This window comes from Hibiscus syriacus, unplaced genomic scaffold, assembly GCF_006381635.1.
Source record: "Hibiscus syriacus cultivar Baekdansim isolate YM2019G1 unplaced genomic scaffold, ASM638163v2 tig00111166_pilon, whole genome shotgun sequence".
Lineage (NCBI taxonomy): Eukaryota > Viridiplantae > Streptophyta > Magnoliopsida > Malvales > Malvaceae > Hibiscus > Hibiscus syriacus.
Window position 1 is genome coordinate 1,734,729 of NW_024063008.1, and position 15,761 is coordinate 1,750,489.

The following is a 15,761-nucleotide window of genomic DNA, read 5'->3' on the forward strand; positions in this document are numbered from 1 at the left end:
TATCCTTCGTTGTGAAGTTGAAATTGGGAAATTGTTTATTGACAACCAGCGGTCCCTTCATCGTGAAGTTGAACTTGCGTTGTCTGGAGTCCAATATCCTTCGTTGTGAAGTTGAAATTGACTCTGAAATTGAGAAGTTGTTTATTGACAACCAGCGGTCCCTTTGTCGTGAAGTTGAACTTGCGTTGTCTGGAGTCCAATATCCTTCGTTGTGAAGTTGAAGTTGGGAAATTGTTTATTGACAACCAGCGGTCCCTTCGTCGTGAAGTTGAACTTGCGTTGTCTGGAGTCCAATATCCTTCGTTGTGAAGTTGAAATTGGCTCTGAAATTGAGAAATTGTTTATTGACAACCAGCGGTCCCTTCGTCGTGAAGTTGAACTTGCGTTGTCTGAGTCCAATATCCTTCGTTGTGAAGTTGAAATTGGGAAATTGTTTATTGACAACCAGCGGTCCCTTCGTCGTGAAGTTGAACTTGTGTTGTCTTGAGTGGCACGATATCCTCCTTCGTGGAGTTGAAATCGCGGGTGTGTGGGTACAATATCCTCCGTCATGGAGTTGAAATTGTGGATGGCCCTTTCGTTGTGAAGTTGAGCCCTGACTTGAATATCCTTCCAAGTATTGTATGTTGCGGGTGGACACGATTCCCTTCGTCATGAATTTGAAACCATAGATGACCCATTCGTCGTAAAGTTTGGCCTTGAGCTAGATATCCTTCGTCGTGAAGTTGAAATCTACTCTCGAGCTAATTGTGTCGTTTCGAGTCCAATTTTCTTCGCTGCGAAGTTGAAATAGACTCTGAATGAAATTGGAAAGTTGTTTGTTGACAGACAACTTTTCTTGACTTAAGTTGTGCTGTAAATTTCCTTTAAATGAATGATGGCCCCTTTCGCCAAATTTTTTGAGCCGAATATCTTTCGTCGTGGAATTGAAATCTGGCTTGAAAGTGTTAACTGGAAACATACTGCTCATGGTTGAGTTTGTGTCGAACTGGATTTGTTTTGAACTGGTTCTCGAACCTATCTGAAATTGGTTCTAAGATGTCAAGTCGGTTGAGGTGTAGCTTCTTACTGCCGAGTTAATCAACCACCATCCTTCTTCGAAGGCACTTGAAAATCAAGTATCCTTCATCCTGAAGTCAAAACTTGACTCTAAAAGCTGCAAAAACGTGTATGCTAAAATGATGAATGTGATGCACCTAAGTATGTTTAAGATGCATGCAATATGGATGAATTATGTGTTATCTTTTGGATGGAGTCTCGTGCTTTGTCTGTCAATCAGGTCCTTGGAATGGATCGTGCCCCATTTGCTTCCCGAGCTTTGGCTTTACATACCTTTCATATCTGAGACTGTTCTGCTTGAAAATGTTTTTTCCTTTTTCTTGTTTTAGGAGAGACATGATAAAAATGTTGTAAAATATTGTTCGCAATTGAATCAAATTGTAAATGTGAGTTCAAAAAATATCAAAGGAATCAAGAGCTCTTTTAATGCTTTCAGAGTTACAAATCTTTGACAAATGTTCAAATGGATGAGTTGGCTTTAGGTTGGCCTCCTTTCTAAGGTTTTGGTAACCCAAAATGTCATTTTTTTTAAATATCGAAATATGCTTTGGCATTTCATTTGGGTGCGGACATAATGACGCAACTAGAATGATCAATTACTAGACATTTTATTTCGGTCCTCTGAAATCTTTCATTTGTTCAAGCTTTGTAGGCTCTTCTAACAAAGGCAGTGCGAAAAATATCGGTCTAAAAATGAAATTCTTGAGTGCTCGTGTGTAGTTGACTATAACAGGTGTTCCTTAACTCCCTTAGTCCATTTTACCGAAAATTTCTTGCTTAGATAAATTTGATTTAATTTGACGTTATCTGACTAGCTGAATCCATAAAGCCGGGGCATTTAACCAATTGCTTTAGAGGGACAGCTTAATATTATAATCACAGTTATCAAGTTAACTGAAGGGTTCATCTCATCACAGAGTCTTCAGCCTGACAAGAGCAGTGGAGCAAACACCGAATTGCCAAGTGTCCGAGCAATGTCATGGTTTGAACGTAATCTACTCATAAAGCCAGGGCTTTCAAGTTTCCTCTATAACCAATTGCCTTAGCGGAATAGCTCAGTTTTTAAGGATTTAATTTCCTAAGATTGTCAAGAAGAACCTGTTATAGCCTAGGTGTTTTTTGAAAGTCAAGGAATCTCATCTTTAGAGTTCAATTTTCAAGCAACTAACCTAAACTGGATTCACCTACTCGACTCTTTCATTTGTAAAGATCATCATCGTCATTGAACATCTTAAATAAAAAACATAGTAATTGTCATATGCAAATGATGCCCCATGTTGTCCGTACCTTATGAAAGGAAAAGGTTGTATTAGTTAATTGTAAGAGCAGGGTACGGTGTTTGAGGGTATATTTTGGGTAAGGTCAAGGTCCTTGTTTTAAAACATGTTACTTTGTCAAAGATCCGTAACTTTGAACCATTCACAGAGTTTCTTAATTCAAATGATATTCAAAGAATTGCAAGTTTGCAAATGTGATCCATTGCTTAACATCTTTAAAGTAACATAAATTTATTTAAAAGTCCTTATAAAAACTTGAGAAAAAAATGAAAAAACAAATTCAAACAAAATGTCTCAAATGATGAAATGGTCTTCCTCACTTGGATGCCCCCAAGTTGTTGAAGTCGATCTGATTCTTGTTACGTATTTTCTGTATGATTCTCTTGATTGTGGAGTAATTCTCGATAGTGCGCCCTGGGACTCCACTGCAATGAGCGTTCTCATCATACTACCTGGGGTACGGGGCTTTATGGATTTCTCTGGATATGGTGACACCACATGTGCGTCGAACAACTGTTGGTAAAGCTCCTTATATGTCATAGGGTCGAAGTGTTCTTATTTTTTGATGAATCATGTGAAGATAGTTAATGTGAATGTAAAGAAATGAACAAAATGCAAAATGTTTAAATGCATGAAGCATGAAATGTCCGAGGCATTGATCCGAAAAATGTGCCTATTATTCTGAATAATCCTTATTGGGGACAAAAATGTTACGTCTGAAGAGACAAAAAACTTTTTGATGGTATAGATCCCGCACAGCCTCTGGCAAGTTGATTCGTCTTCCGCTTCTTCACCGGTTGAATATCCTGTCGAACCGTTCCAGCTTCTTTGGCTAAACTTGTGCGGGTGACGAGTTACTTGCCCCAAAAAAGGTCCCGAATGACTGCATCTCCAGCCTTCACTCTATGCCGAGCTCGTTCCAAACGAAAGTGTCATTGGAGCCCTCCATCCGAAGTTTGTCGACTTGTTTCTAGAATTTATCAATAATGATCTCCAGCTTAGCTAGGGTTTCGTCATCTTGATCTCGTAGTTTTCGAAAGGACTCTCCGGGTCAGTAACATTTTCCTCGTCTTGCCCCTGCACCCTTTACCTCCGAGTATTCTTTGACCACGGCTGGGCTTCTGAGCTTTTTATCTTTTTGTATTATAATCCCTTTGTCCATTAATGCAGATTATTCATGTTTAACAAACACATTTTTGGTGGATCAACACCTCGTTTTAAATGATGCGAATAATGAAAACAAAATGAAATATAACAAAAAATAAAAGGGGTTAGTGAGGTAAATCAAAATAAATAAAAAATCCTACCCCACATGCTAATCTACCCGAACATGCTTAATATTCCTACCCGGACGTGATCTCTATCCCGCATGCTAATTTCAAATAAATCCTAGCCGCATATTTGTCTAGTTCGCATGCTTTGAACAGAAAATAAAGCAGGAAACAAAGCATCCTAGGGTTTGGAATGAGGTCTTGGGGTGAGCTCTAATTCCTTGCACTCTCCCGGTTTAGGTTCTAAAAAGGTACTCGAGTTCTCCTTGCTGGTGCCCCCTTGGGCTTACCAGACCCTTAGTCCTAAGCCCATCACAGGCTTGTGTGAACTAAGTTAAACTAGAGAGGACACATTCCCTTATGCCCGCACGGTGAATAAATCCACACGAAGACATAAGGTATATGAATCCCGAAGGCTACTTGCTAGGCCCGCACGGTGAATAAATTCACACGAAGGCGTCGCTTTCACCCCCACTTAAATAGGGTTTGGAGCTCGGGTATAGAGCTTGAGATGAAAACTTTGAAAAATCTGAAATCATTAAAAAACGTCAGTACAACTATTTATTTGAAAAATAATCAAAGATAAATAATTGGAATCAAATAAATAAATTTAAATTTAAATTTATCATTTTCGCATAAAAAGGCAACGGAAAATTAATTCTGGCCTGACTCACTTACCTGTCCCTAGCAGAGTCGCCAAGCTGTCGCAACCGTCTTTCGGTTGGGCCCCGGAATTGGGCTTCGACTTGGATTAAATGAATTGGAGTCACCACCGACCATTTTAAAAACGTTTAGGTAGGTCGGACACCATCTTACCTGATCTGTGTTTTACCAGAGATATATCGGATTCGGGAGTCGGTTACAGTCAAGGAAGGATTAGCACCCTTGAACCGTCCTTTCGGTACCAATTAATTTATCGATTGTCTTAATTACGAAAATTAAAAAATTTAAATAAAAATGTAAAAAATTTAATTTTAAATAATTACATTTGATCGTTTGAAATTACCCAAAACAAAAATTAAAAAAGGTTAGATCGTGAAATATGGAGAAGTGTGGCTTATCTCATAAAGCAATTTCAAAATAAGAAATTCAAATACCCGTGTATTGCACTTTAAAATGAAAAAGACAAAAGTAGATCAAATATAAAAGTATAGGAGTGATAAGTTACTGTCTTTAAAGAACTATAAGAAAAGTCAACAATCCACAGTAATGGAAATTGAAATTCATTCTCAATCTAAGTTGGAGAAGAGAACACCAATTATTGTGCAAACCACCCAAATATCCGTGATGAGGAAGGAAACAACAGCAAGAGACAAGTACGATCTATATAAACCCACTAAATCATAGAATCAATATGCCCATAAAATCTATAACCGTGAGTCCCATTAATCTATAGTAACCGTGCACATGCATGCCCTGAATAATAGCAACAATATAACACATAACCACGAGCAACAAAGGTCTAGAAACTTAAGCTGTAACGATATGCGAATGAGTTGGGAAAAGTTTAGTTATGCAAGCAGTATTAAATTCATACTCTGAAAGACCAATGACTGCTCTCAATGCTTTTTCACCTTGTTAAGCTCTATTACCACTGTAACCCTCCATCATAGACAGTGCATGAGATCTCATAGCCATTGCAGAAGTAATAACATCTGGAATAGGTTTAGTAGTATCACCAATTCCAAGGCTAATCACTTGTGCGTTCGGGTACTTTAGCAAGTGTGCAACCCTTCTTCTAGCAACTTCTGGAAACAGGTAACCAGCTTGAAGCTTGGCTATGTTCGTATTGCGAGAAAACTTTGTCTTGTAAGCAGTCTGTTGTTCTTGAGGAGTGGTTATACATTTAACTATACGGAGTCTTTTCAGTGGAACCGAAACATTATGGGTTCCTGAATTGAAACTGGTTGGAACCAAGAAAACAGAGAAAGATGAAGAAATCCTTGAAGTTGATAGATTGTTCATCTGATACTTCTTTCAGATTCCCCCCCCCCCTTTTCCTTCGTGCAGGTCCCCTTTTAAATTAAAAAAATGCCAAAAGTCATTTGAAAGTGGAGAGCAATGAGCTTGAGGGAGGAGTGGTCCACAACTCCCATGAAAAACAAAACCCACGTGATTTGTGGTGAAAGTGGTGGAGATAATGGTGGGTAGTGTATGGGGCCTACAAAAAAAATAAAAATGAAATAAAAATATTAATAATAACAACAAGTAAATAAATGTTTTAAAATCATATAATATATAATTTCAAAAAATTATTTTTAAAAACTATATATTATATGTATTTCAAAAATGGGGTTTTAAAAACTATATTATATATATAGATATAGATATATATGTATAAAATAAAAATAAAAAATATGGATGAAAATGAGTGTCTACACATGCAAAGCGTATCTCGTGAATAATCAGTACTGATTACGTGTCGATCACCTATTACCCGTAAATCCATTGTATATGATCATCAACGGTTACGTGTATCAACATGTAATCTTATTTGATAATAAACTAATCTAAGACACCACTTTATAGGACATCCAATCAATATTAATATCACAACAACTCTCGATCGACATATATCTATAACATTACAAATAATCATGCAACATATAATAAAGGTACATACATACCTCTTCTCCAAGAGATTGAACCAACCCCACCAAAACCCTAATCCCAACCACCGTCTACTATAGTTGTCTACTTCGTCAATCAAATTTTTAATATGTTTTGGCCTACTTCAATCACTATCAATATGTATTTATTTATATGAGATTCTAAAATTTAAAATTGTTCTTTTATTTATTTTCTAGCTAATTTTATTTTATACATGATTATATTCAAAATTAAAATATAATCATGTAATTAAGTTATTGAAGTGAATTAATAATTTCAAGATTTCTTTTCACATATAAATATAGTTGTATGTATGTAATTAAGATATATGTACATTATACATAATATATATGGAAAACATTTAAAAATAATGATAAATTCAAAATGGTACACCAGAACACATTGGTACATGTATGTACCTATAATAGAGAGAAAAAACGAATACTTTTTTTTAAGTCAATCCAATCATATAAAACTATTACATTATCCCACAACTATCAAAATTTAAAATTCAAATGCAAATTATCACATAAAATTGAGATTATCATTTCTAGATTCAAATTCAAAATTCAAATAATGAAATTTAATACCAAATTACCAAACTCAATAAAAAACCGACCAGACCACTAAACATAAAACCATGGTTTGATTTCAATTCCTTAATTCTCGTTAAAATGTTTAGTTAGCATTGTGCTGTAATTTAGGTGTGTAGTAAAATCACATAAATTAAATGATTTTATTGGTTAAAGGGATAATTTTTATCTTCAGAGATGTTGGATTCGAACATAATATTTGTAGGAATATTTAAACTTTCATTATCAAATGGCTGAGAATCATTCGAACATATATTAACTTATATTAATCACATACTAATAAAAAAAGTGTGTAGCAAAATCGTAACACTACACATATTTTTCGCTTTCCCATTGATGTTGTTGGATAGATGGTCGATTGGGTACCTTTTTCGGGGTCGTTGTGCCCTGCAATCACCGGCAGCGAACCGGTGGTCCCTTTGCCTGTCGTGACCGGGCCCGACTTAACCGGTCCCTGAAGCTCGATTGGTCGAAGCTATGGATAGTTAACCGAAAACGTATGCAATTCAATTGCATTCCTTACAAATTCGAAAATAATAACCTAACCAAAACCATCCACAAACGTTTTTTCTAAGATTTGTTGGACGGTCACAAAAATCTCATTCGGTAGCCAACATATTTCAGTAATTACCTACATTTATTTTACGGGTAAATTATAATTTCCATCATTTAATTTTATTTTTACTCATATTTTGGTCACAAAAATTTTAAAAATTTCAAATTACTCATTGAGCTTTTGATTTACTTCTATTTTGATTACTTTGTTGTTAAATATTTAATGGTGTTTTGACTAAACATTTTTCTTTTAAAAATTATGAAAATAGCCTTGAAATGATTTCTTGATGATGAAACATCTTCTTTCAAATACCAATTGTGGGAAGGTAGATATTATAAATCAAAATATTTTGAAATTTTATGAGTTTTTAAGCGATTTAGGTCAAACCTAAATTGATAGAATGGTATGAGACAATAAGGAGAGTTTGTTAATATCTTTAGTGGTCAAAGAAGACATTTGAAAATGGTAATTGCAACGTCAACATGACACATAGATAAAATTATAAAACTTTCATCTTTAGAGGAAGAAGATAAATTTTTTAAAAAATATAGAGAAAATGGCATGGATGACACATGGTTCCATGTTAATAGAAAATAATCCACATCATCACACATTGTTATCCAGTCATCCTTCCATTTATGATTTAACACTTGAGTGATCAAAATAAGAACAAATCAAAAGTTTAACGAGTAAGTTAAAAAATTTAAACTTTAATGACCAAAATAAAAAAATGTTGATGAAATTTATAAGTTACCCTAATTATAAATAAAAATTGAAAAAATATACAGTTTTGCGGAGGTAATGTATTAAATAATTACTATGTAAATATTACTTAAAACAATAAATAATTAAAGTATTGAAATCGAGATTTATAATATGTTTTTTCTCATAATTAATTTGATTTATGTGATAAATGATAAGTTATTATTTTTTAACAAATTATAAATCTAATCCTAATTTAGGGAGAGGAAAAGAGATTTTAAGAGAAGTAAGGGGAATGTTCTTAATGAGTTTATAATTCATGACCTACAAAAATAAAAGAAAATAAAGATGAGCAGCTTGACCAGACCAAATTTTCTCACCCTAAATGATAATTATTTAAAAGTAATAAAATTTGAATTTTGCATAAAATATTTGATGAAGATCATTTTGAATTGGCCCCCTAAATGCTAAATCTACCAATAGTGATTAAATAAGCATGCTGAATATTTTAAGCCATTCATGATTAATAGGCATGAATGACAACACTAATTGAGCCAACATAAAGAATGACAGCAATCTCTAATGTTTGTCCGTCCATGGAATTACATATCCCTATAATGTCTCCTAGGGTAAACTATCTATCTTTGAGGTAACTAAATTATTAATATGATTATGTTTGTTTATGATTGAACTAAAAAAATTGTCAATTAAGTCATTAAAATTTCAATTTATTTTCAATCTAGCCATCTTTAATTTGGATAATAACACACTTATTATCTACACATTTTATCAACGTCTCTGCCCTAATTTGTTGCTTTCTAATTTCTCTACCACATAGGCCATAACGTCCAAGACGAATGCTTCAACTCCTACCGTCAAAATCACTTACCCTTTTTATATTTAATTATTTGTTAAATTTAAGAAAATATACTGTATTAATTAATGTCATGTATATTTTCATGATTAAACATTGAGGTCAAGGTTGAACGATGTAACGGAGCTTGTGCTTTACCGATGCCTGGCTGTCAACCGTATATGATGATGGTGATGGGTTTAGGCGACAATTGTATGGTGTTTGAATGAGAGTAGGCAGTGATGGAGGAGTACATGTGCTGTAATAGTCACAGATAAATTGTAGAAGGTTTTATCTTAAAAAAATTTAAATTCATATATAATTTAAATATTTCTTTTATACTTTTTATTTATAATTTAATTTCGTATCATTCGAAATTTTATAATTTCACATTCTTTATAATTTTAATATAATTTATTTAAATTTATATTCATTAGTATAAAATCTTAATTGCGACCCTAATTATAATAAGGATAAAGTACATAAATAGTCTTATGATTATATGGTGTTGTTTTGTTGAGTCTCTTAATTATTAAAAGTTACAAAATGATCATCTAACTATATGACGTTGCTTTGTTGACCTCTATGGCTATTAAAAATTATAAAATGATTACCAGACCATCGATATGTTTCAAACTTGTCGTTTTCCATTAAAAAATTAATGAATATTTGAGTTTGATTTTAATCTGCTGAGTGAGATATTATAAAATTTGATCTCAAAATCTAGAATTACAATATAGCTCAAACAATTTTTGATCAAATTTTATCATAATTCATATCACAGTCAGCATGTTAATATTCAGTTTAAACCCAGTTAAATTTTTAACAAAAAATAATTAGTTTGGAACATATGAATAGTCGAGTGATCATTTTGTAACTTTTAATAGTCGATGGACAAAAAATATACCCTATAATCATGAGATCATTTTATAACTTTTAATAGTTGAGTATTCAACAAAACAATGTCATATAATCGGGGATAATTTATATACTTTACCCTTGTAATAATTGTAAACAAATATTAATATTGTTTGGCTTCGGTTTAGGCTTTAGACCGCGAGTGGTGTAGGTCATTATTAGGAGTTAAAATGCTCTAAAATTAAAGAATAAAGGTAAAAAATTAATATTTAGTCAAATATTATAATATTTTTATTATATATTTTAAAAATATTATATTCAAATCGTTATTTGAAAAATTCAATAATTATTAAAAATCATATTTACTTTCAAAAAAATAAAATTATAATTATTAAAAATCATATTTATTTTGAAAAAAATAAAATTTAATTAAATTATAATTTATTTAATTTTATATTATGTATCTAGTTTCCCAAAAAAAAATATTTAAATTGCCATTTTAAAAAATTCAATAATTATTAAAAATCATATTACATATTTACTTTCGACAAAAGAAATTCTTCTTAAAATTACGTGAAAAGTCAACATATGACAGTAAAATTGGCACACAAAGATCTCTTATTAATATAACATGTTAAGTAGAAGAAATGTATGCTCTTGTTTTATATAACACGTCTGATCAATAAAAAATACAATTGTTTAATTAATCAAAAATTAAAATTAATTTAAATATTTACTTTAATGATGATATTTAGATAAAAAGTCTATTTGTGGGAGAATAATAGATAGAATTTTAAATAAAATTATAATCATTAAATTGATTTAATTAAAATTAATTTTCATTATGATTTTCTATTTTATTAAAATTTTTAAATAATTAAATCTCCACATGGAAGCTTCTGGTTGATTTGTTTAAAGAAAGATGTTAGTATTTTTTTTATTTTTTTAACATAATCCAAATTCAAAAAAAAAATTGTAAAAAGAATCAAGGACTAATTTAAGAGAAGTTGTTAAATTTAAGGAGCAAAAACTACTTTATCGCAATTTTTAAATCCAACAATACGACATGCAAGCAATAAGTGGAAACATGAGCGGATGGGTGACATGGTTGGAAGCTTTAATTGCAGAGAGAGAAGAAAGAGAGGGAGAATGAAGAAAGAAGACAAAGGGATTCAAGATTTTGCTTCATTTCAAAGTTTATATAACTTTACCCCCATAGCCCATTAGTGTGTTTTATTATATATCTCCAAACCTTATTCCTATATTACTTGTCAATGTCGTAATAAACTCTCTGCCATTCTTGTTTCTTTATCCTCGAACCAGATTTCCCACCAATTTTTATTTTATTTTCTATCTTCCCTCTACTTCACGGCTTTAAGTTAAACTCTCCGTATTTTGTTCTTCTTCTTCTTCTTCTTCTTCTTCTATTCTTTAGTTTGTCTTTACTGCTGAAAGGGCTCGTGATTATGAACTCATATGGTTGATGAAGGTACACGTTTTCCCCCCTTCTTTTTTCTGGGTTTTGATTTGACTTTTGGAGATGATGAATAATGCATGAAATAGGTTGTTTTTTTAACGGTTCAGATATGATGGGTATGCCATTGTTTGTGTTTATATTGAAACAATGCTGGTTGGTAGAGTATAGATTGCATTCTATGTTCATTTCAGGGATCTTAGATGGTTTTGAGTGTTCTTATATCTGTTCATTATCAATACAATCGTGCTCTTTTTTGTTTCAGTAATCCTCTACATTTAAGTATATTTCTTTATCAGTCAGTCTCTCGGTTCCTTTTGATGGATATGTGTATGGGAGGATGAAGATTATTACATCATATTCAACAAGAATTACCTCAGCAGTGCATAACATTCGAATTCGGATCTCTTCCAGTTTTCATTTATTTGTGATGTCGTGCAATGTTTGACACTTTGACTGAGAATTTCTCTTCATTTGATCCTGTTTTCCAGGTTCTCATGCTCAGATTTCTGAATAAACATATCAAAATGCCCCATTGTTAGCAGTCAACACTCATCCACCCAAAAATGGATAGGAGATTACCTAGGAGCCCAGCTCTCAAGAGTCCTATGCTGTCACCTAAAAGCCCTGCAATCTATGAAAAGTACAAGTCAGGATGTGCCTGGGGGTTAATTCACTTCTTCGATTTTCGCCAAGCTCATTTCCACGGTAAGCTAATTTCTGATAAAAAGCGCACCAACAGGCAGGCCAAAGGTAAGAAGCCCTTTATCTTTGGTTGAGAATGAAGTATATTTTTCGATATGAATCTATATGTTCTTTAAAGTAGATTAATTGTTCTGATTCTTGATCATGTCACATGCAGTTTCTTCAAGTTTTATGGACGCCATGTCCATTTAAGTTCAATTATTCTGATTTTTCATCTGCAGGTGATGGTTATAAAAGGAATAAGCCTACTTTACACTCTAACCGGGAGAAGGCTCAATACGCAGATGTGAGTTTATTAACTTGCTTTTACGATAAAACTCAATGCATATTCTGATTACCCTTTTTTATGAAGGCAATCTGTTCTTTCTTTATAACAGATTGTGAACCGATTCTTAGCTGCAATTATGCTAAACCTGTTATAGATTTTGGCTTTGCATTTCATGGCGTTCTTTTCTTCATTGTCTGATGCTTCACGTATATCTGTTTTGATTTTTATTTTCAGGATGCAGTTGATAACAAAAACGTAGCAGCAAAATCTAGGAAACGAGATGTTAAAAATATTATAAAAGAAGAGATGCCTGTGAAACATCAGACAGAGAACGAAAAGGCCAATGTTGAATTGCAGAATCAACCGGTTAACCCCAAACTTGTCAGTCATTCAAAGGAAAATAGGAAGGCGAGCAAGAGTTCTAAGAAATCCTGCCGCTTTCCTGTTCTTGGTTGTGATGCTGCCACTGAGGTGTGTAGGCAGCCTTCCGATAAAAAAATGGTAGAGGAATCTTCAAAAAACAACCTGGCACCGGTGACAGAAGCATCTTATAGCGACGCGAATACTACCAATGGAGGAAATTGTTGTAAAAATGTTGGAGGCAGGAAGCATTGCCATCAGATGGAGATTAATGTTCAAGTTAAAATGAATGAAGCGGTTGAAGCTTTCGTAGATCAGAAATTAACTGATGGGGAGAGTCTTTGTAGAAATGAGGTTGCCAACTGTTCTAACGAATTTATAGATGCATTGGAGGTTCTGAATTCCAACAAGGAACTATTCATGAAACTCCTACAAGACCCTAATTCTCTGCTAGTGAAACATATTCAAGATTTACGGGATTCTCAGGTGAAGAAACAACAACCTCGATCTTCCTCCAAAGCTAAAACATCACAGTGCCAGCCAAAAGGAGCAGAGGAGTGTGAAGGGTCAGCAGATGCTCAAATGTTCCTCTCTAAGGGAAGTGATATGCCCCAGCTTTCAAACACAACAGCAGTCTCGAAGTCACAAAATTTTCCTGATAAAATCAATAATTGGCCATCACCACAGTCTTCTCATAGCTCGAGGGAGAAGGAGAGAAGTGTTAGGCCAACATTCTTGTCCTTTGAACACATGAAAAGGAAGTTAAGGCACGCGATGAGGGTGAATAAAAAAGAGGATCATCAGATGTTCCTAGATGACATTTGTAGATCCCTGCGTGACTTTGAACAGTTTGAAGATGGTGATAAAGAAAAGGGCAGGCAGGAAATTGAAAAAATATCTGCTAGTAATGTTGAAAAAATGTCTGAATCTTTCCATGAGGCCAATAGAAGAGACGAGATAAACCAAGCATATAACACTATTTCAGGCATCGGAAGCGAAGCTACCTCATCCACAGAGAGCTGTCACAGAACCTCAAATCTGTTAACTGTAAGGCATCTCAATGAAAATTTTCACCCTAATAAACACTCTTCAGATATGTCAAATAGAGGAAATGAAGATTTCTCAAGGAAACAGACACGGAGAACTTTGGATAGGTTAAAGTCTTTTCCTGAATATGACTTGTTGTGTAGACTTACTCCACAAAGGGACAAGGGACGTGAGTTTGCATCTCCACAAATGAGATTTTCACCATACAGTAACTATTCAACTGTTAATGTATACAAGTGGAGGGTTCAGAAAGAAAAGAACATCTGCTTAAGTTCTCCCATTAATACTTCAGGCGTTCAGCCAGTGTCTGATGACAAGAGGGCAGAAAACCAATCGGAAGATGCAAAGAAAAGTACCTCTGTTGATTTATCTCCTCTCACCAAAGTGCGTAAAACTGTACATTCCCTTGCTGATGATTTTAGTCACAAAGGTACGTCTTGATTATGAAAGAGAAAAATGAAATTCCAATCATCATTTGTTCCTCGTAATATAATTTATCTTATCTGAACAGGTAATCAAACTTCTGTATGTCCTGGGAAAGTTGTGGAAGGAAATCATGCTGTTAGGTGTGACAAATGCGAAAGTAATGCTTTAGATGTCACTTTGGAACCAAATGGTGTGCAGAATACCAGCATGACTCAAGGAACTGAAGCAATCAACCTCTTCAGAGAAAATGAATACTTTGAATGCTCAAAACTGGTAAAACCCTTTTTATACTTTTGAGTTTCTCCCAGTAGACCGGTGCATCAACTCTTCATATCTTTCATTCTTGTGCTGTGCTTTCTCTTTTCTTGTTCTCCTGTTTAATTTTGTTGTCTTGTTTGCTGAAGTTTTGTTCTATCCTCTCGCTTTGTTTTTTTAGAATTCACCTTCAAGAGACCAAACATCATTTTCTTCAACAGATGTTTATTCATCAAGTCCTCCATTTATTCAAAGAGCAAAAATCTCTGATAGCATGAGTGACAGAGAAGGGCAGCCAAGTCCTATATCGGTTCTTGAACAGGTGTTTGTCGAAGAGAACACTAGTTCTCCTAGCACTGTACCTCTAGCAGGTGAATTCATTTCGTAGAAAAATTACTTTTTTATATAGAGTACATCATTTTGTAGTACTGAGTTAACATCGGAATCTTGCACAGCTGAGCTGCCAGTCGAATCATCTTGTCTAGATATTGAAGAAGACTATGCAACTTCTCTCTTGGAATGCCAGTTGGATCCGAAGAATAATGCAGGTACTTCCGAGGACAAGCAAGGATCTTTGTCTGAATGCATAAGAGAGCTTCTGCAACTTTCTGGTCTCAACTGGGATGAGCTCTCTAAGAGATGGCATTTGTCAGACCAAATGCTCGACACATCCTTGTTTGACAATGTTGAAGTATGGCCAAAGAAGTCCCGTACCGATCAGAGGCTGCTTTTTGGCTACATAAGTGAAGTCCTTTTGGAGATATATCAATGTTATTTTAGATGCTCCCCTTGGATATCGCTTGTCAACCTACAGCCTAAACGAGCTATGTTATCAAAAAATATGGTTCATGAAGTGTTGAGACATGTTGATTGGCTCCTCCTCTCAAACCTGCCCCAACAAACATTACAGCAACTTGTTGAAAAGGATTTGCGCAAATCCGGAACATGGATTGATATCCAACTCGGTACTGAGGAAGCTGTTACAGAGTTAGTGGACAGCATTCTAGAGGATTTGGTAGCTGACGCTGCTATTTGACTCGAAACATAAAGCAGTACATGCTGGATTCATGCGCTTCTTCCCAAATTGCATCTCTTAAAGTAGAGGCAGCTTTTGCAGGGAAATACAACCAGTTTTCCATATTTTCCGAGAAGAGATCAACCTCTTTCAGCTTTCTAATCTTGTAGTTATTTCGTCTGTGGAACGGCATGGAATGACGACCCTAGAAGAGGCGTTTTTGCTGGTTTTCAAGTGGTCTGGTGCATGGATTCAAACTATGGCCTTGACACTCCCTGCATACATTTACATTAAACCGAAACAACTATCATCAGTTATAGGTTAAACTTTCAGTTCCAAAGAGATTTCCACTCGGACTGGATTAGCCAATATACATCAATATTGGCTTACAGCTTGTAATCATCAAATAATCATTCAGCTCACTGTTTTATA

General features: G+C 34.2%; 1 protein-coding gene across 1 annotated transcript; it reads left to right on the forward strand.

Annotated features, from left to right (window-relative positions):
* Positions 1-11,154: 11,154 nt before the first annotated feature.
* Positions 11,155-15,756, forward strand: LOC120155306. Its single transcript, XM_039166863.1, has 7 exons — positions 11,155-11,268; positions 11,745-12,006; positions 12,180-12,244; positions 12,461-14,063; positions 14,145-14,332; positions 14,496-14,685; positions 14,782-15,756. Exons 2-7 carry the CDS (start codon positions 11,820-11,822, stop codon positions 15,348-15,350), a joined length of 2,802 nt encoding a protein of 933 aa, XP_039022794.1. The 5' UTR covers positions 11,155-11,268; positions 11,745-11,819; the 3' UTR covers positions 15,351-15,756.
* The last annotated feature ends 5 nt before the right edge of the window (positions 15,757-15,761 follow it).